This window comes from Saccopteryx bilineata, chromosome 7, assembly GCF_036850765.1.
Source record: "Saccopteryx bilineata isolate mSacBil1 chromosome 7, mSacBil1_pri_phased_curated, whole genome shotgun sequence".
In the NCBI taxonomy this organism is placed as follows: Eukaryota; Metazoa; Chordata; class Mammalia; order Chiroptera; family Emballonuridae; genus Saccopteryx; species Saccopteryx bilineata.
In genome coordinates, this window is record NC_089496.1 from 109,802,506 (window position 1) to 109,825,470 (window position 22,965).

General features: G+C 52.0%; 1 protein-coding gene across 2 annotated transcripts in view; it reads right to left on the minus strand.

The window, feature by feature from the left end:
• Nucleotides 1–21,295, minus strand: part of C7H10orf90 (chromosome 7 C10orf90 homolog) — a 180,221-nt gene extending 158,926 nt beyond the window's left edge. Inside the window, exon 1 of one of the 2 annotated variants that reach the window (XM_066238920.1) lies at nt 20,724–21,295. In XM_066238920.1, coding sequence (XP_066095017.1) covers nt 20,724–20,963 — 240 coding nt within the window. In that variant the 5' untranslated portion in view covers nt 20,964–21,295. The remainder of the gene's footprint in view (nt 1–20,723) is intronic. The other variant, XM_066238921.1, reaches the window with a different exon arrangement.
• Nucleotides 21,296–22,965: the final 1,670 nt, after the last annotated feature.

Sequence of the window (22,965 nt, forward strand, 5' to 3'; positions counted from 1 at the left end):
TAAAGCGTCGACCTGGAAATGCTGAGGTTGCCAGTTCGAAACCCTGGGCTTGCCTGGTCAAGGCACATATGGGAGTTGATGCTTCCAGCTCCTCCCCCCCTTCTCTCTCTCTGTCTCTCCCTCTCCTCTCTGAAATGAATAAATAAAAAAAAATAATAAAATAAAAAAAAAATATTTGGCGGTCGCAGGGAGGACCACTGTGCGGACTTTTCCCTGCCTGAGACCAAGGTTGGGTTTCGTTGTTCATTCCGAAAGCAGTTCGCTGTGGCTGAGGCTCCTGGCTCTGATTTTGGTTGTAATCAGACTCCAGGGCACCTCGTTCCACACTGCCCACGCCCCTCGCCCTCCTGAACACCCCCAGACCTTACACCGAAGCTGCAGAGCAAGTCTTCTGTTCCGTGCCCCTCCACCCGCCAGGCCCGTTGTAATCAGTGTGAGATGAAAAGGCAGCATGTCACCCCTGAGTCTCAGGGCTGAGTTAAGCTTGCTGGGTTCAGGTCCCGTTTGGGGCCCCTTCTCCTCCCCAGTGTCTGGACAACCAGTGTGGGGACTGCAGAGGAAAAGCTCCCGGAAAACAATTCTTCCGTCCCAAGCAGGAGCTCGGCCTGCCCCACACCACGGCCGAAGGGAAGAAGAAAGCAGTGGGACCCGGACTGCAGCTATGCTGTGACGGGAGGAATGTCTTTGCTGCGTGGGGCCCAGCTCCGACATCGCCTATTAGCGCACGATTATTAAGAGATGTTGTGGCCCTGGCCGGTTGGCTCAGTGGTAGAGCGTCGGCCTGGCGTGCAGAAGTCCCGGGTTCGATTCCCGGCCAGGGCACACAGGAGAAGTGCCCATCTGCTTCTCCACCTCTCCCCCTCTCCTTCCTCTCTGTCTCTCTCTTCCCCTCCCGCAGCCGAGGCTCCATTGGAGCAAAGATGGCCCGGGCACTGGGGATGGCTCCTTGGCCTCTGCCTCAGGCGCTAGAATGGCTCTGGATGCAGCAGAGCGATGCCCCGGAGGGGCAGAGCATCGCCCCCTGGTGGGCGTGCTGGGTGGATCCCGGTCGGGCGCATGCAGGAGTCTGTCTGACTGCCTCCCCGTTTCCAGCTTCAGAAAAATGAAAAGAAAAAAGAAAGAGACGTTGTACAGCGGCTCTGCTGCTCCACACTTTCCAATCATCATCCCGCTGACTTCTCACAACTGTCAGGGGATACGCAGTGGTCAGCCCGACTCTGGCCCCCCGGAGAAAGCCCAAGCAGACGCCCAAGCGGACAGAGGTCAACCATGGCAGTGACACAGCCAGGATGCCGACCAGGGTGGTCAGTCAGACCCAAAGCGCCTGAGCTTTTAGCCAGGATGTTCCAAATATCATTGATGTTTTTACTCAGTACTGTGATCTGGCTATCGGTGTCTATATGTATATTACCAATCGACTTATATACGTGATTTTCTCAGACTCTGCATAGATCTGTCATGGGGAATACTGGTTAGCACACAAGACTTCTCAGGAAGGAAATAAAAGTGCATCAGACATGGGAATGGAACATGGTTTAAATCCCAAGTTCAGCAGAAGGGAGCTGTCCTATGCTTCAAACACAATCAGTCTGGTGCGTCTGAAAGCTGGGTGTGTATGTGGGGGGGGGTGGATCGCAGGGAAAGTTTGACCCAACAGAGATGCTAAGCTTCCTTTCTCCTGGGTTGTTGTCGTGTGTGGCTCCTTTAAGCACAATTCTTGTGTGTAATGTCTAAAGTAGCTCTATCCAGTCCAGTGAGTCCGTTAGCCTGGGACAGAAGGAGGTCAGAATTCTGATTTATAACTTACTCCAGAGCTCTCCACTCACCTGGGTTTGTGGGTCACGCACATTGACTGGTAGGACTCTACAGCTGACCTCTGCTTCTCCCCTGAGCTGTAACCTCAACGAGAATAAAATCACTTTTGTCTTATTTGCCAATGGGTTCCTAGCTCCTCGTATAGGCCTGCACACGTCGTGGGTTTTCAATAAATATGTATTGAAAGAAAAGGATGAAGAATTAATGCATGAGTTCATTCATTTATTTATTCATTTGTTCATGAAAACCAAGCTTCCTGTCCAGGGCAGATGGTACACGGGGCCCTTGGAATCCAGTCCCCTGTGTCCTTGGAGACCGTGCGGCACCCAGAACCCCGGTCTCCCCCCTGTCTTCAGTTCTGCCTCCCTCAGCGTTATAACCATGTTCAGCTCTCTGTTAACTTAAAAACAACACCAAAAACTCCCTCCCTCTCTTCCTCCCTTTCCCTGCCTCGCTCTCAGCAAACCTGGGAGGAGGTGGACACCCTGATCCTGTCCCAGTCCCTCATCCCCCACTCCACCCTCCCTTCACTGTGATCACGGTGCTACGGTGATCTACAACACTGCCACTCCCACTGTGTGCTAGGGTCACCCCTGCCAACACCAGGGCATGCGTCCCGTCCCGCCAGCACTTCCGGTGAGCCCCACCCTCATGCGCCCCCTTCCCACCTCCGCCCCACCCCCCTACCACCACCTTCACCGAGGCTGCCGTAGTGACCACGGGGCCTCATCCCACCGGTTCCTCCGAGCCGCGCTTTCACCAGCCACGTCTGGTCACACCCCTCCCAGCTTAAAACTCTGGGATATTTAAAGAAAGTGATTCAAAACACAGCCAAAGCCATACTCATGAAGACGCTTCTGCAGTGTGGTTGGTTCATAATGGTAAAATATGAGCAGTACCCCAGATGCCCAGTGTCGGGGGTGCTTTGTGGGGCTGAGCACCTGTGTTAACACGTCTGTGACCGTGATAATGGTGACGGACGTGGTCCGGGCTCCCATCTCTGTATGCGCGCTCTAACAACATGCTAGGAGCAGCCTCGGATGCTCCGTGACTGGGGATATCATTTCCTAAGGGACAGGGGGAGCTTTAGTGATTTTTGGACAAAAAGAGCGAGTGCTTCATGTTCAGCGATGTGTGAGAGCTTAGTCCTGTGTGGGTTCCCTTAGAGACGTGTCCCTGTAGCATTTACTCCCCAGCCGAGATGAGCCGCTGCTGATATAGCGCGATGTGTCACAACTGGGCTTTCACCAAGTCTAACACGTGACATGTATATGGGTGTTTTTTTTAATTTTCATTTTTTATTATGGTAAAATACACGTAACATAAAATTCACCGTCGTAACCACTTTTAAGTGCACAGTTCAGCAGTGTTAACTGCATCCATAAAGTTGGACATCATCCCCATCTAGATCCATAATTCTTCTCATCTTGTAAAACAGCAACTCTCCCCGCCTGCCTCCCCAGCTGGTGGCCACCAGCCTTCCACTGTCTGTGATTTGACTCCTCCAAACCCTTTCCATAAGCAGAATTCTGCAGTGTTTGTCCTTGGTGATTGGCTTGTCATTTCACATACTGTCCTCAGGTTTCATGTCTCATACCCTATGTCAGAACTGAGTTCCTTTTTAAGACTGAATTGAGTCAATCGTGCATGTAACCCACATTTTGCTTACTCATCATCTGTTGATACATACCTGCGTTGCTTCCATGTCTTGGCTATTATGAGAAACGCTGCAACGTACATGGGTGTGCAAAATCTCTTTGAGATCCTGCTCTTAGTTCTTCTGGGTGTATACCCAGAAGTGGAATTGCTAGATTGTGTCGTAGTTCTGTTGACATTTTTGAGGAGCCACCATCCTGTTTTCTACAGAGGCTGCACCACTGTCCATTCCCATCAATGGTAGAGAATTGTCCCGGTTTCTCCACATCCTTGCCAACACTCGTTATTGTCTGTATTTTGATAGTAGCCCTCCTAATGGGTGTGAGGTGGTATCTCGTTGCAGTTTGGATTTGCGTTTCCTTAATTACTGATGTTGAACATCGTTTCATGTGCTGATTGGCCGTTTGTATGTCTTCTTTTGGAGAAATGTTTATTCGAGTCCTTTGCCCATTTAAAAATGTATCTATTTATTCTTGTGTTTTAAGAGTTTTCTCTGTATTCTGCATGTGAAACCCTTATCAGATATAAGATGAACAAATGTTTTCTCTCATTCAGTGGGTTGCCTTTTTCCTGCATTGATGTCATCTTTCCATTTGCAATTGTTAAACTTTTCATGAAGTCCATTTTTTCATTTGTTACCTGTGCCTTTGATGTCATGTCTAAAAAATCATTGCCAAACCCAGTGTTATAAAACTTTTCCCCTATGTTTTCCTTTAAGAATCTTATAGTTTTATGCCTTACATTTAGGTCTTTGGTCTATGTCGAATTAATTTTTGTACACGGTGTTAGATTAGGGTCCAACTCTACCCTTCTCTATGGGATATTTTCCCAGCACTATTTGTTGAAAAGACTGTCCTTTCCTCATAGAACAGTCTGACTGCTGATGTCAGAAATCACATGACCATATATGTTTATTTCTGGGCTTTCTCTTTTTTATTCTGTTGATCTGTCTGTCTTTATGCCAGCACCACAGCCCACTACCCTGCTCTGACTACCACAGCGTTGTAGCAGGTATTGATGTCGGGAAATGCACGTCTTCCAACCTGGTCCTTCTTTCTCCAAATCTTTTTGGCTTTGTGGGGTCCCTTGAGACCATTGTACATTTTAGGATGGCTTTTTCTATGTCTTTAAAAAATATCATTGGAATCTTTATAGGAATTGCATTGAATCTGCAGATCATTTTGGACAGTGTAGACATCTTCATAATATCGTCTCTTAATCTGTGAACATGAATGTGTTCCCATTCATTTTTTTTATTCTTTAAGTAATGTTTTATAGTTTTCCTTGCACAAGTCCATCACTCAAGCTACTTCCTCAGTCCTTTCAAGACCTTGTCCCCCTTGGGTCTCCAAAGATGTCAGTGTTATTTAGCGAGTAGCAGTGGGAATTTCACCACACACAATAGGGGGAAAGATATAAAACCCCATTTTCTACCTCTGGTCTCCATGCTTCTGGGCTTGGCTCAAGTTTGGGGTCCCACAAGAAGCCTTCACCCTGGGCTCACCACATGTCAGACAAATTACCTTATGGCTCTTCTAACAACTCTGTGAGAGAAATGTAAGTATTATTTCCACTTTACAGATGTGAAAGCTGAGGCAAGAGAGGTTAAGTCACTGGCCCGAAGTCATACACACACACACACACACACACACACGCACACATACATTACACACTTACCTAATAAACAAGTGAAGGAGCTCAGGTTGGAGCACAGGTGTTAGGGAGCTCCAGGACTGTCTGGAGAGTAACAAACTATGACCAGGATCATGGTAACTCATAATCATAGGACGGGTTCCCGTGGCCAAGCTCTATGACACATGTTGCCTCATTTTGGTTCTCCAGAGTTGCTGAGAGGGGGCCAGAGAACCCAGATGTGTTTTTTTTAATATAAAGTAACCACGTCCCAGAGAGGGTAAGAGACATACCTGCCCAGGAACACAATATGGTGGCTCTGGAGCCTACACTGCCCCCCCCCACTCCCTTCCAGACCACCTGCCCACCTGCCGCCCCGGAGCTCGGCCTACGCAGTGCCGCCACCAGCAGAGACCATCTCAAGCCTGACCCATCGAGGACAAGGGTGACGCCGACCACCACCTGATCTACGAATTCCACCGGGAGCCAGAGGCTGCGTGCTCACTAGCAAGATCTGAGTGTCATCAATACGGTAACGCTAGAACCTTCCATTTATGGGAGACTAAATATTTTACAAACCACTCCCCATTCTCTCACTTGGTCCTCTCAGGTCCTGCCATGATGGCTGGGTTCTAATGAACAGACACGCTGTAGCTTTTGATGTGTTTTTTTGTTTCCTGACTGTCCCTTCTAGAGATCTGAGTACTCACGATGGACCCATCATCCCTTATCTGCAATTCTAAATCCATAAAGCTTTGAAATCCAAGAGTTTTCTTCTCAGAGTCTGTAGAAAACTAATCTGAGAGCAGAACCTTACCTGGGAACCACCCTGAGGCTATTTATAATATTAATTTATTCCATTTAGTGTGAATATTCATACATTTTATTGAGGAAACATCCGTGAGCTTAATTACAGGGTGCTAGTCAGATCCCACCAGGAATGTTGTACAATATTACCTTTGTGAAATAAGATTAAGAAGTTATTGTTGAATCACATTTGGCCCCAAGAGTTTGGGATGGAGACTTGTGGCTGGGTACCCCCGATATTTAGTGGACTTATTAGCCTCTGGGTTAGGGTTTTCCATACATCCCTCAACCAGCCCCCCCATACACACAAGACGGGTATTCTCTCTGCATTTTATAAGTAAGGACTCTGGAGTATGGAGGGATTAGGTAGTTTCCTGTAGGTCACAGACATACTCAATATCTTCCTAGAATGTAGCATTCTTCACATCCCCATATTAGTGTGTGTGTGTGTGCATGTGTGCACGCACTGTGTGTGTGTGTGTGTGCGCGTGCGCGCATGCAGGGTGGTGAAGGTAACAGAAACGGCTCCTGGGCTTTGTAGAGCACTGAGCAAGTCAAATAGGGGCTGAAACTTCATATGTCCAAGGAGAGAAGTGAGGGGAGGAGAAGCAGGAGTGCCCAGGCTTCCTTTTGCCCTCTCTGGACACACTCGTAAAGCATCCTCTGGACACACTCGCAAAGCAACCTCTGGACACATTCGCAAAGCAACCTCTGGACACACTCGCAAAGCAACCTCTGGACACATTCGCAAAGCAACCTCTGGACACATTCGCAAAGCATCCTCTGGACACACTCGCAAAGCAACCTCTGGACACATTCGCAAAGCAACCTCTGGACACATTCACAAAGCATCCTCTGGACACATTTGCAAAAAACACAGAGGAGAGATTCCACATCTGCTTGTATCCCAAGTGGTCAAAGACCAAGGGCACGGTTTGGCTGGGTCTTCTCTCGGGGATCATGGCAGACGTTGTTGGAGTCAGCCAGCAGGAAAACGGAAGAGAGGCCCATGTCTTTTTAGCATCCCGACCCCTTCCCCTGGGGATGCTGGAGACCCCACTGGAGGGCAGACGGCAAGCATGGGGTGCGGATGGCTCCAGGGTGGACCGCCCATGGGCCAGCGTAGCCTCCCCCGGGGCTGGGACACAGTCTCTACGGCTAATGTGGATGCATGATTGATCCTGGTTAGCACTGCGGGCTTGCATCCATCTTCTGAGCTCCCTTCCGCAGCTGTAATTAACGTCGGGCCAGTCTGCGGGTCCACGGTGTGTCTTCCAGCTGCGACCATCATGACTTGACTGAGACTCACCCCTCGGCCCCGACTCCCTCTCCATGTGCCGCCTCTCCCCGTTTCCATCGACTCTAACCTTCTCTAATCTAAAGTAAATCTGCGTGAAAAGCACTAGATTTTTTTTTTTCATTGAGATTCTCAAGCGCCTTTCATTACTGAGATAATGTCCCTTATCCGATTGCAAACGGCAGGCCTGTTCCCTCGGCAGGATCTGAAGGAAGAGGCCTCTGCAGTTCCACCTTCGGGCTTCTCCCGGCTTTCTCCTGCACGTCTGTTTTCCACGGGCCGTGTCTGGTGGGATTCTGGTGTGAAAATGAGGCAGATCGGGGCGGGAATAGGGACGTGTGATTCCGATGATGCATCCTCTTGTGAGACCCGCGTTGGAAGGCCGCCTCCCCTGGCTCTGTGGAGAACTCGCTCTCGGTTTTCCCACCAGGGCGACTGTCTGTGTGCAGGGATAAATGACGTTTCTATGCCGACATCAGGCAGTGGGGCGGGGGGGAGGGGGTATTACTGCCTAATAGAGGCATGTTAATTGCCCAGGGATGGAGTCAAATTTAGCTGAACTATTTGTCTATCAAAAGAGTTTTCCTGGGTCCTTGAATGTTGCTTTCAGCCTATTCTTTTCTGTTTCCTAGCATCTGTGACGTCTTCTCCCGACTCAAAAATGGGAGCTGATGATCCTGAAAACTGAACCCATTTCTGGTGCACCCTGTGGGGACCCCGTGCGTTCTCGGCCATTGCTTACTGTCATTAGTCTGCTGTCCCTCAATGAGAGCCCCGAACTTCCTGAAACACTTTAAAATCGGATAAAGTTACTCTGACTTTGGCAGACCTGAGAAAGTTCTGAGACGTCAATCACCCACTCAACCCAACAGCTTTTAACTCAATCGCCGTCGCTTCTCTTCTTTCAAAGGAGCAGAGACAAAAAGCAAAGAGGAGGGAGGTATTTCCTGTTCTTCGGCTCACCTGCGTACAAAGAACTCCGCGGGAAATGGCACGATCGTCTTACGTGGCTAGTTGCTTGTGCGACCTTTTATTTATTCACTCAGACTGACAGAGAGCTATCTAAAGGGAGAATTTTTTTTTTTTTACACCTGATTCTCACACCTTCTCAGAATCAAAAGGGATGGCTTTGACTTTGTAAGCGACAGCCGGGCATCCTTAGTGGCTTTTATCACAGAACAACGATAAGAGTCCCTGCGCTGCGAAGTGCTTACTGCTTGCCAGGGTCCAGGCCCCTCTGCGAAATGCTTCCTGGGCATTGTGTCATTGCCATGGCAACTCCAGAAGGACGGTACCACGACCATCCCACGGTGAAGGTGAGGAGGAAACGTTATTCTGAATGCTGTCAGAATAATAACATCGACAATAAGATGATCAATTACTAAGCGTCCCTGAGCTCTTTCTAGAAGCCACGCACTGGCCCACGCTCTCTCCTTACCCTGCTCTGTTCAACCCCCACAAACGCCCTGGGTGACGGCGCTGTTATTAACTCCCTTCTGTATACAAGGCAACTGACGCTCAAGAAATAAGAAGGATCCATGCCTCGTCATGATTACAAAGCAGCAGTCAGGATAAACATTCCCAGCTGACCTGAATCAGGTCCCAAGCCCTGACTCCGCTGAGGTCTCAATAGAATATCAACTCTTTAATTAAGATACCAAAAGTAATCACAAAAACTTACCATGGTCACAGAAACTGCGTACTACAAGATCTCACTTATAGGACATGCTGGGCGGGGCTACGCTTAGCCCCAAAGAGCAGATCAGCGGTGCCGGGGGGCTGGGCTGGGGAGGGTACTGGGTTCAAGGGGTACAGGGAACTTTGGGGGCTGGTGGAAACACCCTACATCGTGATTTAATACTGGTTACAAGACTGTCTGCATTTGTCAAAACAAAATGAAATGTACACTTACAAGATGTATGAATATTTATGTCAATTATACCTGAACAAGGCTGACTTTTTAAATGTGTCATAAATAAACTCTGGTTTAGCTCAGATCAGGGGTCGGGAATCTTTTTGGCTGAGAGAGCCATGAACACCACATATTTTAAAATGTAATTCCGTGAGAGCCATACAACAACCCATGTACGTTACACATTATCCAATAAAAATTTGGTGTTGTCCCGGAGGACAGCTGTGATTGGCTCCAGCCACCCGCAACCATGAACATGAGCAGTAGGAAATGAACAGATTGTAATCCATGAGAATGTTTTATATTTTTAACGTTATTTTTTTTTTTTAATAAAGATTTGTCTGCGAGCCAGATGCAGCCATCAAAAGAGCCACGTCTGGCTCGCGAGCCATCGTTTCCCAACCCCTGACTTAGAGTTTCAATTCAACAAACATAGGGTTAGAGAGAGAAATAAGATGCAGGATCTGGCCTCAGGGTCTCAGCATGTAGCGAAGGAACTATCTCAGGCGTTTATAAACACTGGGGAGAGCAGGACCCTCTCTGGTGTGGGACCCGGGCAGTTGTCCAGGAACCTGTACTCACAAGGGCCACACGTGTGGTTTAGTGTCATCATCTCAAATTATCTTTTATTGTGGTAAAATATACACAACATGAAATGTGCCGTGTTAAGTGGACAATTCAGTGAGATTAATTAAGCCCATTCACACAGTTGTTGTACAACCGTCATACCACGCCATCACCTCCAGAGCCTTTCCACCAGGGGTCCCCAAACATTTTACACAGGGGGCCAGTTCTCTGTCCCTCAGACTGTTGGAGGGCCACCACATACAGTGCTCCTCTCACTGACCACCAATGAAAGAGATGCCCCTTCCGGAAGTGCGGTGGGGCCAGATAAATGGCCTCAGGGGGCCACATGCAGCCTGCGGGCCGTAGTTTGGGGACACCTGCTTTCCACCCTCTCAAACTGAAACTCAGTCCCAATCAAACACTAACTCCTCATTCCTCCCCCTCCAACCACCCCCTGGTAGCCACCATTCTCCTTCCTGTCTCCATGAATTTATTCTGGGTAGTTCATAACAAGGGCATCAAATAATCTATGTCCTTTTGTGACCGGCTGATCTCACCGAGCATGATGTCCGCGAGGTTCCTCCGTGTTGGGAGTGGCCTTTTCACCGGTGATCGTGTTCTCCGGTGACTGCAGGGCTTATCACTTTGATGAAGTCCAGTTTATCCACAGTTTTCTTCTGTGGTCTTTGGTTTGGGTGCTGCCACCTTAATTCATAAGCCATGTTCCCTTTGAGCTTGTGTTTTGTGAGGGAGGTCCCGGGGGTGGGGGGACAGGGCTTGTAGGCAGAGAGACACACAAGTGCGCGTTGTTCGCTGACCGACGTCCTTGCGCCCTGTTCACAGAAGGTGTTCAGGTGCCCCCATCACAGAACCTGACGGATCTGCGGTGCCGGGGCGTTCGGCAGGACTCACAGCAAAGAGAACTGCACCTGAGACACAGTCACGGGGAGCTGGCAGCCCCGAGAGGCCGTGCCGTCCGCTGAACCAGAAGGACCTCAGACGCAGGAAGGAGATGAAGGGTTCCTGACGCAAACAACCGGCTGGCCGCGTCCTCCCCTTCCTTACTCACGGCACCCCCGTGTCAGCCCCCTGCTGGTGCTGAGGATGATGGCGCAGGAGGGCAAGGAGAGAGACAGGGAAGCCACCGCTCCCTGCCCTTCGGCCCCTCCGGTCTCGGCAGTGCGGCAAAGGCAGGGAGTGTGGGGGTCCTGTGATCGCATCAAAACCAGAAGGAAACGCGAGAGTGGGCGTGGCAGTGTGTGTGTTGTTCTGGGAAGGGGGAAAGATGTGCCTGTGTGCACCGTGAGATAAAAACGTCAACACTGTACTCTTCTGGGGATTCTGCACAAGTTCCGTGCTTTTATCTTTGTTTTGGAACCGGCCTCACACAATATAAAGATGAACAGTAAAATTCACGGTAACGATGGAAAATGTTAGTTTTTCTTTAGTGAGACCGACTTTAACCAGCCCGTGAAAAGCACCATCTCAGATGACGAGCTCTCCCGACTTTTCTAGCCTGGAAGCACACGTCCGTCCACTGTGCGCTGCTCACCACAAACGTCATGGCCAAGCCTGAGTAGGCGGCCACGAAGGTGGAGCTATGTCACACAACCTTCGTCATCTGTCTCCTGCGTAACAGTTGGCACGGGGCACCCACGCTCTGAGGGCACGACAGCCTCCTTTCTGGACAGGAACCCCGTGGCAGGTGCCAGGGTGCAGATCTGAGCACCCCGCATGGCCCACCCTCCTGGGCCGCTCTTTGAGGACCCATCGACCCAGACCTGGACCCTGTCACACACACGGCCTCGCCCATCACCACTGTTGTTCCCCCACAACGTACAAAGCAGCGTGAAGAGGCTAACACGGGGCCGAGCTCTGAGAAGCCAGTGGCACCCAGAGCTCACTAATGAGGACTTGAGCACATCGCAGCTAAAATAATGAGCTGTGTGAGCTCCGGGCGTAGCTGGACCAGAGGCGTCGGAGCCCTGCGGCAGAGCAGCCCCTGGGGGGCCAACCCTCTCGCCATCCCACTCGCCCCACAGACCGCAGGCTGCTTCTCCGGGAAGTGGCTTCTTGTCTTCACACAAAATGACGAGCATTTGGCCGTCTCCTTCAGTGATTTTCAACCTTTCATCTCCTGGCGCACATAAACGAATTACTCAAATTCTGCGGCACACCAAACAACACGTCTTTTGCCGATCGGATACCCCTCCCCCACAAAAAAGAATAGGTATAATTTTGATTCATTCACACCGAACGGCTATTGTTGTGTTGACTGCTGTCATTTGTTTAAACTTGACGAGCTAAGGGAAAAGAGGTCCGTGCACCTGACTAAATAGTCGGGCAGCGCATGCTTTAAAAAATTCAGCGGCACACCGGTTGAAAATCAATGGTCTACTTTGAGAGAACAATTTCCCCGTTTGTCATCCGCCCTATTTGTTTCTCTGAAGCATTGCTAATCCTAAGTCCGGTGTTTTCCAAGGTGCTGTTTCTTGGAGCCGCCTCAAAGGTTTTTCTAGATGGAGGAACATTGGAAATTAGACTCACCAAGAGGAAACAGAAAACTTTCTCTGTTTGGAATTTGATTAATGAAGGCAGAAAAAACAAGTGACCTCTATTTTGGGCCTTCCCCTGGGTGAACTAGAGCTGATGTCTATTGTCTGTCTGTCTGTCTGTCAGTTACTGAGAAATGAGGGGCTCTTTAAGGGACCCTAATGTAAGTATTGAAACAAAAGACCTCTTACATATGTGATGTTATCAACCATTATTCACTCTGACCTGTTTTTATCTAAAACATATTTCATGCACTTCTTTATCCATCCATCCATCCATCACCTGTCTGTTTATTCATCTACCCATCCACCCAAACCTTTATTCATTCATCCCTCCATACATCTATCCATATCTATCTGCCCATCTGTCAATCCACCCACCCATTCCCATCCACCCACCCATTCCCATCCATCCACCCATCCCCATCCATCCGTTCATCCATCTGTCCATCCACCCATCTACACACCCATCCACTCATAAATGTATTCCATAATGTCTCTCGAAGGCTGACCCTGTGCTAAGGGCCCAGTGGTGAGCCACAGCAGATTAGGAGCCTCTCATCATGCACTCCCAGAGGCTCCCACCTGTGTGCCCTCAATGACTTATCTATTTATTTATTCATGCTAGAGAGGAGAGAGAGAGAGAGAGAGAGAGAGAGAGAAGGGAGAGGAGCAGGAAACATCGACTCCCATATGTGCCTTGACCAGGCAAGCCCACGGTTTTGAACCGGCGACCTCAGCATTTCCAGGTCGACGCTTTATCCACTGCGCCACCACAGGTCAGGCCTTCAATGACTTTTATTTCCTTTTCTGCGTGGTTGGCATAATACTCAGGTGGCTCTCATGATGTGCAACCTTGGTGCCCACGCCCTAGATATTATCTCCCCTTTGACTGTGATCAGAACCCGTCAGCACGGTGGACTGTCACAGCTACATTACACTCTGGGCCCACGTGGTCGGGCGGGAGGGAGGACGGCCTCTGGGAGCGGTCAGCACAGTGGACTGTCACAGCTACATTACACTCTGGGCCCGCATGGTTGGGCGGGAGGGAGGACGGCCTCTGGGAGCGGTCAGCACGGTGGACTGTCACAGCTGCATTACACTCTGGGCCTGCGTGGTCGGGCGGGAGGGAGGACGGCCTCTGGGAGCGGTCAGCACGGTGGACTGTCATAGCTACATTACACTCTGGGCCCGCGTGGTCGGGCGGGAGGGAGGACGGCCTCTGGGAGCGGTCAGCACGGTGGACTGTCATAGCTACATTACACTCTGGGCCCGCGTGGTCGGGCGGGAGGGAGGACGGCCTCTGGGAGCGCACAGGACTGGGACTGCGGGGTGCTGGCTGAAAGGGCCCTGGGCGGTGAGACGCCTGAAGCAGGAGAGGGGAGGTCAAGGGACACTGTGCCCGTCTCCACCCTTGAATCCGACACAGCGGACCTTCTGTACGGTCCCCTCTGACACCCCCCAGGGCCCCAGCTCCCACCAGGACCAAAGCTGCTGTCCCTTCACCCCCTCCGGCACCAGGCCAGAAGCACAGCCTCAGAGGAGGACACAGCCAATGAGAGGTCCTCCTCCTGCCACCCCTCGCCACGTCCCTGGGCAGTCTGTGTCACCCTGCCGGGCCTTACAGAATTTTCTCTTTGGGGAAAAACAGGGCTCTCGTGCCTGCCACAGCTGCGGCGAAGATGAATGCAGCCATTGAGGGGCCCTGGGACAGCGGGGCCTCTGTGCAGCCTCCGCCTCCCACGCCCCTCCCACCCAGCAGTCCAGTCCCTGGCACCACCTTCTCCAATCAGACCTGCCCTCCCCCACACCCATGACCTCCACACCAGCTCTGCTAACACAGCCAGCACCCACGGGCTAGTTTGTCATCTTCTCCTGGGGGGATGCCGTCGGAAAATACTCGTCTGGATCTCCCAGGCGGGGTGTCAGACCTGTGCCAGAATCACAGAGTTTCCGTGTTGAAAACATAGATTCCTGGACCTCCCCCTTCCCAGAGCCTAGGGCTCTGCATTCCTAACAGAAGTTTGCCTGAGGATTCTAAAGGACACTTAAGCATGGAGGCCACTTAACCCTTTACGACGAGGTGGTCAAACCCCGTTTAGATCCTTATCGTTCCTCTGGGGAGGGTGGGGGGTGCATATTATGTGAAGAATGCCCTGCTGGCACTGCCTACCTTCGCCCGGCCTTCACCGGGCAGGGTTCAGTTGCAGACACACTCACATTTCCCTTGCTCTCTCATCCAGGATGGAATTTGCATCTGATGACAGGACAGGGTCAGCGCTGAGTGAAAGCCGTGCGTTCAGTTCAGGGACCATTTGCTGACTGATCTCTCAGTTGCTCGGGGAATGGAGATTACCCTGAGCCAAGAATATAAAAGGTCATGCTTGCACAGGGGACAGCATCCTTAAAGCACCAGCCACAATTAACCTGGACCGCAAGGTCAGGTCTTCAAGTCGGGGCTCTGTGGCAAGGTTGGGCATGGCAGGAAAAGCATATTGGAACTTGATCATGAATGACAAGCGACTCATATGGAATGCAATCTCCAAGCCAGGCCGGAGGCTCAGCTTTTTGTATAGACTGTCTCCCTTAATCCTCAGTGACCCTGTGAGGTAGAGACCATCGTGGTGCTTATGGACACAGGGAGGACCACGAAGGCTCAAAGAGGTCGAGAGACTTGCCAAGGTCATTCGGCTAGTCAGAGCCCAGAAAGACTCACTCCGAGCCCTCGCTCCTGGCCACACTACAGCCTCCCCTCCCTTGGTTTGGCTGAAGGGTGGACACGGTCCCCCGACTCATGCCCAGTTGGACAGAAGTTAGCCAAAATGATTTCAGCTAGGTCTCATGAGACTTGGATACAAACAGTCTAAATCGAGTCACACTCAGCTGACAGCAGTGCATTTGCAGTGACCCTAACTTGGAGACCTCAATCACCAGATGTGCCTCCAGATGCCACACAACAGATTTCGCCTCTCTGACCTCGGGCTTCTCTTCAGACCTCGCCCTGTGACAGCCAGCCTCCTGGGGCAGGTGCGGGGAAAGGCTGGAGCACGGTGCGTGGGCAGCACTGAGACCCGAGGGCCATCTCATCTCTCGCCTCTGGGATCTGGGATCTCCCCGCTCCTGCGCTTGGAGCGAGGCTACCAGCCGTCATCAACGGAGGTGAGTGGCGGAGGCTTCCCGGAGGAGCACCAGGCAGGGCGGCAGCTCCCGGAAACGAGGCAGGGGCTCCTGACCTGCTCCTGGGGTGGCCAAGCCAACTGAAATATCTATTGACCTTTGGGAAACAGGCTCTCCCCTCATCATCCCAACTCCGGAGGGCTCAGAGCCTTCCCTGCCGCCGGCCAGACCAGCTTCTCCGGCAGAAAGACCTCGGGAGGAGAAATGAGAAGGCTGATCCGGCTATGTGTCTTCGGGGAGGTTTGGGAAAAACTTATCCTGTAACTTTTGATACCTGTGAGAAGAAAGGGGTGTTTGTCTTCGCCCCTGTTTGGTCTCAGAGACTTCTTTATTCCCTGAAGAGCCTTATCTTCAAGCCCAAGCACTTCAAACTTGAGTGCTTTTATTTCCTACAGCCTCAGGGCTCACCCCAGACACTGAAAAACATTCATCAAAGCCCAGAGTGGTGGCTCTCGACCCTGGTGGGACATCAAAACCGCCAAGGAGACTTTCGCTCCCCGCCGTGACCCATGAGGGACCAGACAACAGCTGGCACCGGGCAGCAGGCAGCACGGGCTGGGGGGGGCGGTCAGGGAGGGGAGCCGGACCTGTCCTCCCCAGGAGCAGTTTCCCGGCTACGCGATGGGAAGGGGAGACCGGGAAGCGCGGCTCCCGCCGAGTTCCGGAGGCGCAGCTTGGGGTTCAGAAAGGCTGAGGGAGTGAGAACGTGTCAGGCCAAATGCCAGCAGAAGAGAAAAGGTAAGGAAAGAGAGTTCCAGCGGCCGGCACGGGGTCCCATGAGTCACGGCTGAATCCTGCCTTGTTCATGCTTAAGAGAAAGATCACCCCAAACCGGGAGAACGACCAGAACATAGTCAGAGGGACACGTCCAGGACCTCAGCCAGAGCTGGAAATGGCTCACGGGGACAGATCTCGGACACACGAGCATTGAGCAGAGTCCTCACGAGGGTCGTGCCGTGATGGTGGGGGCACTGAGCCTTAGGGTTTCTCAGCATCCACATGTGGATGTCTCAGGCTGGGGAACTCTTTGTTGTTGGGGGCAGGGGGCTGTCCTGGGCATAGGAGAACACTTAGCAGCATCCCTGGCCTCTACCCAGCAGGCACCGATAGTGTCTTCCTCGAGTTGTCACAACCAAGAACGTCCCAGACGTTATCAGCTATCCCCAAGGGGGCGGAAGGGAGGGTCATCCCTGATGGAGAATCACTGCCCTGGACTAAAGTTGGCCGAAGAGCCTCAGAACGGTCACACTGTTTTCAGGTAACAGCCTCCTGCCGGAACGGAGTTCATTCAAGGCTCGTGACAGGAATGCGACACAAACCCCCCAAGCTGGTCACAATGGCCTTGGCCGGGCTACATGCACCTGTAGCTTTTTAAAAGTCCGCCCAGGCCCTGGCCGGTTGGCTCAGCGGTAGAGCGTCGGCCTAGCGTGCGGAGGACCCGGGTTCGATTCCCGGCCAGGGCACACAGGAGAAGTGCCCATCTGCTTCTCCACCTCTCCGCCGCGCTTTCCTCTCTGTCTCTCTCTTCCCCTCCCGCAGCCAAGGCTCCATTGGAGCAAGGATGGCCCGGGCGCTGGGATGGCTCTGTGGCCTCTGCCCCAGGCGCTAGAGTGGCTCTGGCGACGCCCAGGATGGGCAGAGTGTCGCCCCTGGTGGGCGTGCCGGGTGGATCCCGGTCGGGCGCATGCGGGAGTCTGTCTGACTGTCTCTCCCTGTTTCCAGCTTCAGAAAAATGAAAAAAAAAAAAAAGTCCACCCTGAGGAAACTACCCAAATGTCCGTCTGCAGAAGAAGACATCAATAATATGCCCGTGCAAGACAACATCATTCAGTTTCAGGGAGAGAGGAACCCTGCTGTTTGCGACACCTGGGAGGAAAGCAGACGGCACGAGACTGAGTGAAATCACGGAAGGGCAAAGGCCGCACGACTCCCCGTCTGGGTGGCATCCACACTAACGTAGGAGCAGGAAACGAGACGGCGGCTGCCAGGGGCCGGGAGTGGGGCTGGGGAGGTGCTGCTCCTCGGGCACAAAGCTTCAGCTATGCCAGATGAGCAGGTTGTACCGATCCGCTATCGAACACAGTGCCTGCGGGAACAGCACGCCACTGCGCACTTTAAAAATACGCTAACAGGGTGAGTCCAGGGTACGTGTTCTTAGCACTAAAAACACACAAAGAAGAAGCAACCCCCCAAAAAACACCAGGGGATCTTTAGAGATGATGGATACATTTAGTACCTGGATGGTGGGGATGATATTATGTGTTTATGGCCAAAACTTATCAACATGTATAGACTCGACATGTGACATTTTTATACATTAAAAATAATAATAATAATAATAATAATAATAAATAAAGTTCACCCTGATTCTTACACTCAGCCAGAATGCGGCCCCACTAGCTAAAGTCCAACGTGACCAACAACAGAAACGGTGAGTAGGAAAGGAAGGGGCAGAGCAGCTCTGAGAAATCGAGAGGCGTGGCTACGCGGCGATGACCACACACAGAGAGCCTTCCCCTGGCTCGCGTCACGGTGACAGAGATGTATTAGGAACTGTTGGCGATAGGAAGACAAAGGGGCAAGACTATCATCAGGGCGGTCTCGACAGTCAGCTAGGCCCTAGTTACTGGGGGATGCCGACTTGTATTCAAACCCTGCAGAAGGCAAACACAGCTCTGAAATCCTTGGGTTGTCCTTCCCAAAGCTGGTGACATTTTCCCGGGGCACTTCAGAACACGGCCAGGCCTGCGGTGTTGACAGGGGCAGGCACTCAAGGACAAGTCCCACCCCACTGCCCAGGTATGGCTCAGTTGATGCCTGAACTTCCTCAGCTACGTATGCGGGAGTCAAAAGGCCCTCGACACACTGCGTGTGACAGTCTGGGGCATTCTGGGGTTAGCAGGGATCAAGGCTTTGCAAACACAACGACTGGGATGACTCAGCACCCTCACTGCCCCCTGCTCCCCATCCAGCCACCTGTTAGCCCAGCAGGTCAGCTTGTCACTCCTCCTAAGAGACAGTCTTAGAGAACAAGCGTGGCTGGATCCCCCGGCACAGGGCCGGCTCACTGTCCGTCTCAGATGACAGGCCGCATCACCAAGCACGGACACGGCTCAGGCCCAAGGCCACTGTCTTAGGAAGATGCCAGTCTTCCACCAGTCTTGTCGATCCTGACTGGAAGGACTTGAAAGCCATCGCGTTTGCACAGAAACGAAATCTCTCAAACTCACTTTCGTGGGGGGAGACAGCCGGGTTCTTTAAGCAAGCACCTTTCTGCACGTTGAGAGTTCACCCTGAGGACCTGGCTCATTTTTCAGCTCATCGAGTGCCTTATGGGCAGAGCCACCGCAGATTAACCAACCAACGACCTCGGAGCCTATGAGGGAGAAGGGGGTCACTGGGCCAAGTCTAACGGGGCCCAGGGGCTGTTAATTGGACTCTCTCATCAGTTCAGCTCGGAAATTGAGCGGGGCAGTTGCCTTTTTCCTGAGTTTCCTGATATGAATGGTGCTGACACGCCCCGGTGGGGATGATCGGAACAGGTCAGTGGATGTGACTAGAGTTTAGATTCTGAGGGAATATTCGGATTCTGAAAAGAGCGCAGAACTCAGAGGAGCGGGAGGCATGGATCCTCCTAGGTGGTTTTCAAAGTCGGCCCATCCTTGAGCAGGTAAGGCAGGCTTTGCCAGACCACTTCCCCCGTCACAGTGAGGACCACCCAGCTGAGCAGCCTGACCGTGGTGGGAGGGGAGGGGCCTTGGACTCCTTCGATCCTGGGACTGTGGACTCCGGGTGACATTCAAGCTGCAGACACACAACCTCCACTGTTGGCTGTAACTGGAAATGCCGAGGGGGGTGGGGCAGGGATACGCAGGAAACTGTAGCAACTCTGACTGTGGCTATGCTTGAAGTATTTTACAGTGTCCTGCGAAGATGCGTGTCTGCCCCATTGTTATCGCCAGTGATGCTCGAGGCATAAAGAAAGTTTTGTGCATGGGGGGAAAAATGGGGACACGAGAGCTGCTTTTTGCCACTGAGGGTTTAAAATGTAGCCGACAAACCCTTTTGTCAAATGCAAGAGGAAGCCATTCCACAAGCTTTCCTCCCTCGGCAGGATGGGAGAACGATACAATGATAAAATCCTGTCTCCTTCCCGCCCTCCAACTGATTCATTCCTTGTAAATAAGAACACTTCTGGTTTCCTTCCATTCTATTCTAATTGCACACCTTCTGCTCTGGCTGATTGGGCAATGAACTAACGAACCACCATGACGGAATTTAATTAACAAACACCATTATTCCTGTGGATGTGGAAAGTCACGGTCCTGGGCTGGGACTGGAAGAAGCCAGCCTGGAACCCTGCAGAACAGGTTTTCCCGTAGCCGGGACTCAGGAAGCCAGCTGGGGAACATAAGGCCCCAGGCCCCGGCTAGCGTTCCGTTCTGGGCAGCCTTTCTTAATAAGAGCCTTGTTGTTCAGGAAGGTTTTACCTTTCCATAAAACATGAGCAACTCGCAGGTGGTATTTTTTTTTTTTAATCAAAAGAGATGGTTACAATGAGCTACGTGGGAGTCAATTACCATGTCATTCATAATTTATTCCATGTACAATAAAGAGCTATCAGACTTCCTGCATGTTTATTCTCTGAAAGATAACAACTGTGGCTTGGACTTAGTTGCAGCATACAAATGTTTCAGATTGATAGGTTTATCTCATTTGGACACTCTAAATCCCCAAAGTTCTTCCCCCATCCCCAATACCTCCACAAAAGTAGCAAGTAGCCTTTGCTTGAAAATTTGAGCTAACCTCAAAAAAAAAAAACCCCACCATTTTTACTACCCTAATTTAAATCATTCTACTTTAACTCGAACAAGGTAAGTGATAGATATTCTGCTACCTAAACATTAGGAACCAAATAGGAAAATGTTTTTAAACACAGATGCTTACACATCTAGAGGACCAAGAACATTTAACTCCCAGAAATAAACAGCGTGAGTACAGATGGGAGCCCATCACCCAACTCCTCGGAGCACATTAATAAATGTTTGCAAATGCAGACGTGTGCTGTGCAGCAATTACACACTTATACTCACCCCCTGGGCTTCTCCCTGCCCCGTGGTTCAAACCCTGAAGTCGGTTACCGGACTAGGAAAGCCTTTTCCTGAGTCCCATGGGGGAAAAACAACAGACGAAGGATTCATTTATGAACGCAGACAGAGCACCCAGATGACCCCTGGGCTGAGCAATGCCTCCGCTCCCCCCGGTGAGCGAGGAGTGGACTCCTGCCCCCTGCCCAGTGCCGCCGTACCTCATATCTGCCAGCTGGCTGCTCCGCCGTCTTCAGGCCCCGGTACATACGGATGATGCACACTTTGGCTCTTCTCTGGGAGGGGAACCAGCTGCTCCTCACGAAATCCATGACCATCACATGGTTCTTCAGCTCCGTCCTGAATGTTTTTATCTGGAACGTCCGGTGCACGGCCGTCTCCGCGTGGCGGGCAGCGTACCCGTCCTGATGAGTTTCTGTAGGAATTCCAGGGCGCTGCATGATACCTGCAATCTTGTGACTTCGGCTCGCGAGCCTGGCAGACACAATTTTCTTTGTTTAATTGCAGGGATTGAGTGCGGCAGGAGGGACTTGGGAAGTGCCCGGCTCCGACCTCTCCCCGTGTTTTCTAACTCCGAAGCTCCCTGTCCCCTCGTCCCCAGCTGCAAAGGGTGCAGGGTGCGGACGGGGACTTCTCAAGAGTGGCCGTTATGGGCCATAAAAAGAGTCCACACTGCTGTCCATCCGTCCTCCAGCGCTTCCACCTGCGTTCTCCGGTCACTCTACGTCTTCTCTGATTTCAAAGATACATTTCTCTCGCCGGCTGCCTTCGCCTTCCACACACAGAGTTCGCCCAGCTACAGGGAGGCCTCTTAGGTGTTCATTCGCAGGCCCTCCGAGCCAAATAAATTATTTACAGGACGCTGGACAAAGGAACCAGAAGTGATCATTGCTGCTTTGGACAATTCCTGCTTTCTCATGCCCGGACTGAGAGAAGCCAGTGTGGACGCCTACGGCACAAAGGGTGACCTCAGCCCCGGAGAAGATAACAAACACATTCAAGTGACAAAGAAAACTCCGTCGCAGAAGTGGCGACGGCAGCAAGTGGTCTCAGACGAACAGTGCCGCGCGAGGAGCCGTGTGCCACGTGGCGTGGGGAAGGGCACTGGCAGACACAGGGTTCCCGTCTCCCGTCCATCCTGAGCCTCTGTTTCCCATGAGAAAAACTAGAATAATCATACCGGCCACTCACAGGGTTGTTGGGGAGATGGGGGGTAGCACTATCATGAGAAAAGGGCAGCCAGGGATAGAGTCACACAAGTCATCATCCCCAAAGCCCAGGACTGTGACTCCTGCCCGATGTATTCTGCACAGGGCTCTCTCTCTGCGCGTGCAATGCGGTGTGTGGGGGGCACAGTACATGGTGCTGAGAAGGGATGGGTTCGGTGAATCTCAGGTCACTTAGAAATGCGGGTGCAGGGTGCATCCCTTTCCCTTGTCTCTCATGTTTCGGGACCACGTCTGTTAACCCAGGATGGAAAGGTGGCGATTGCGGGAACCGGATCAAGGGACCAGGCCAGGAGAGTACAGATGACAAGCACCGTGGCTGTGTCCCGAGTCCACACACTCAGCCCTTCTCGGTGCTGCCTCCTCCCTGCTTTAGGTAAAGATGCCCCCACCCTCTAATAATTCTCCCTCCCCACACTGAATGCCACGGGGGTGGGTGCATGAAGACATGACTGCAAATGATTTTCCTGAAAAGAGAGTGCCAGTCCCTGGCCTGGAACTATGCCCTCCCTGTTGCAGGCAGGAGCCTGGCAAATCCCAGGCATGGGCTAGGACTTGGGCAGTGGACTGCTGACCTTCCCCCCCCCCCCACTGGAGGCAGCAGACACACTGAAGCTAAGAGTGAACGCAGAGTAGGAGACGGGAACGACTGGGGACAAGTGAGGCCAATGTTTTCCTCGGAGTGTTAAGACAGGAGACCCATGGAGAGTCGATGCCCATCCAAGATCACACAGCCACGTCGAGTTCGCTGTTCCTTAAGCAGAACACACTCCATTTCTGCCTGTGGTTTTCCCAAGGATGTCCCCGACCCAACCAATGGCTGCTGTGGTTCCCAGAGAAATGCACCATAACCAAGATTCAAGACTGAGAGGCCTGCTGGCTTCCCCCAGTGAGTTAGGACGTGGAACGGCACCTTAGATTTGGAAGCTCCCTGATAAACACAGCCAGGACCAAGTGCAGACAAGGAAGGAATGACAATTAAACACGGATAGCCGAGGGAGAGGACACGGACCCCGCCACCTGGGAGCCACGGAGGAACTGGCTTCCAGGACCCCCTCTGCCACACCGTGGGGCCCAGAGCCGGGCAGGGTGCCCGCCTTGGCTTCCGCCAGCAAGAAAGGGAGAGGACGTTTCCTCCTCGGACGGGCGTGGACGCTGTGTTAGGTGGTTAGCGAGTGTCACACTTTCATTCGCTGGAAACTATTCAAATGTAGGT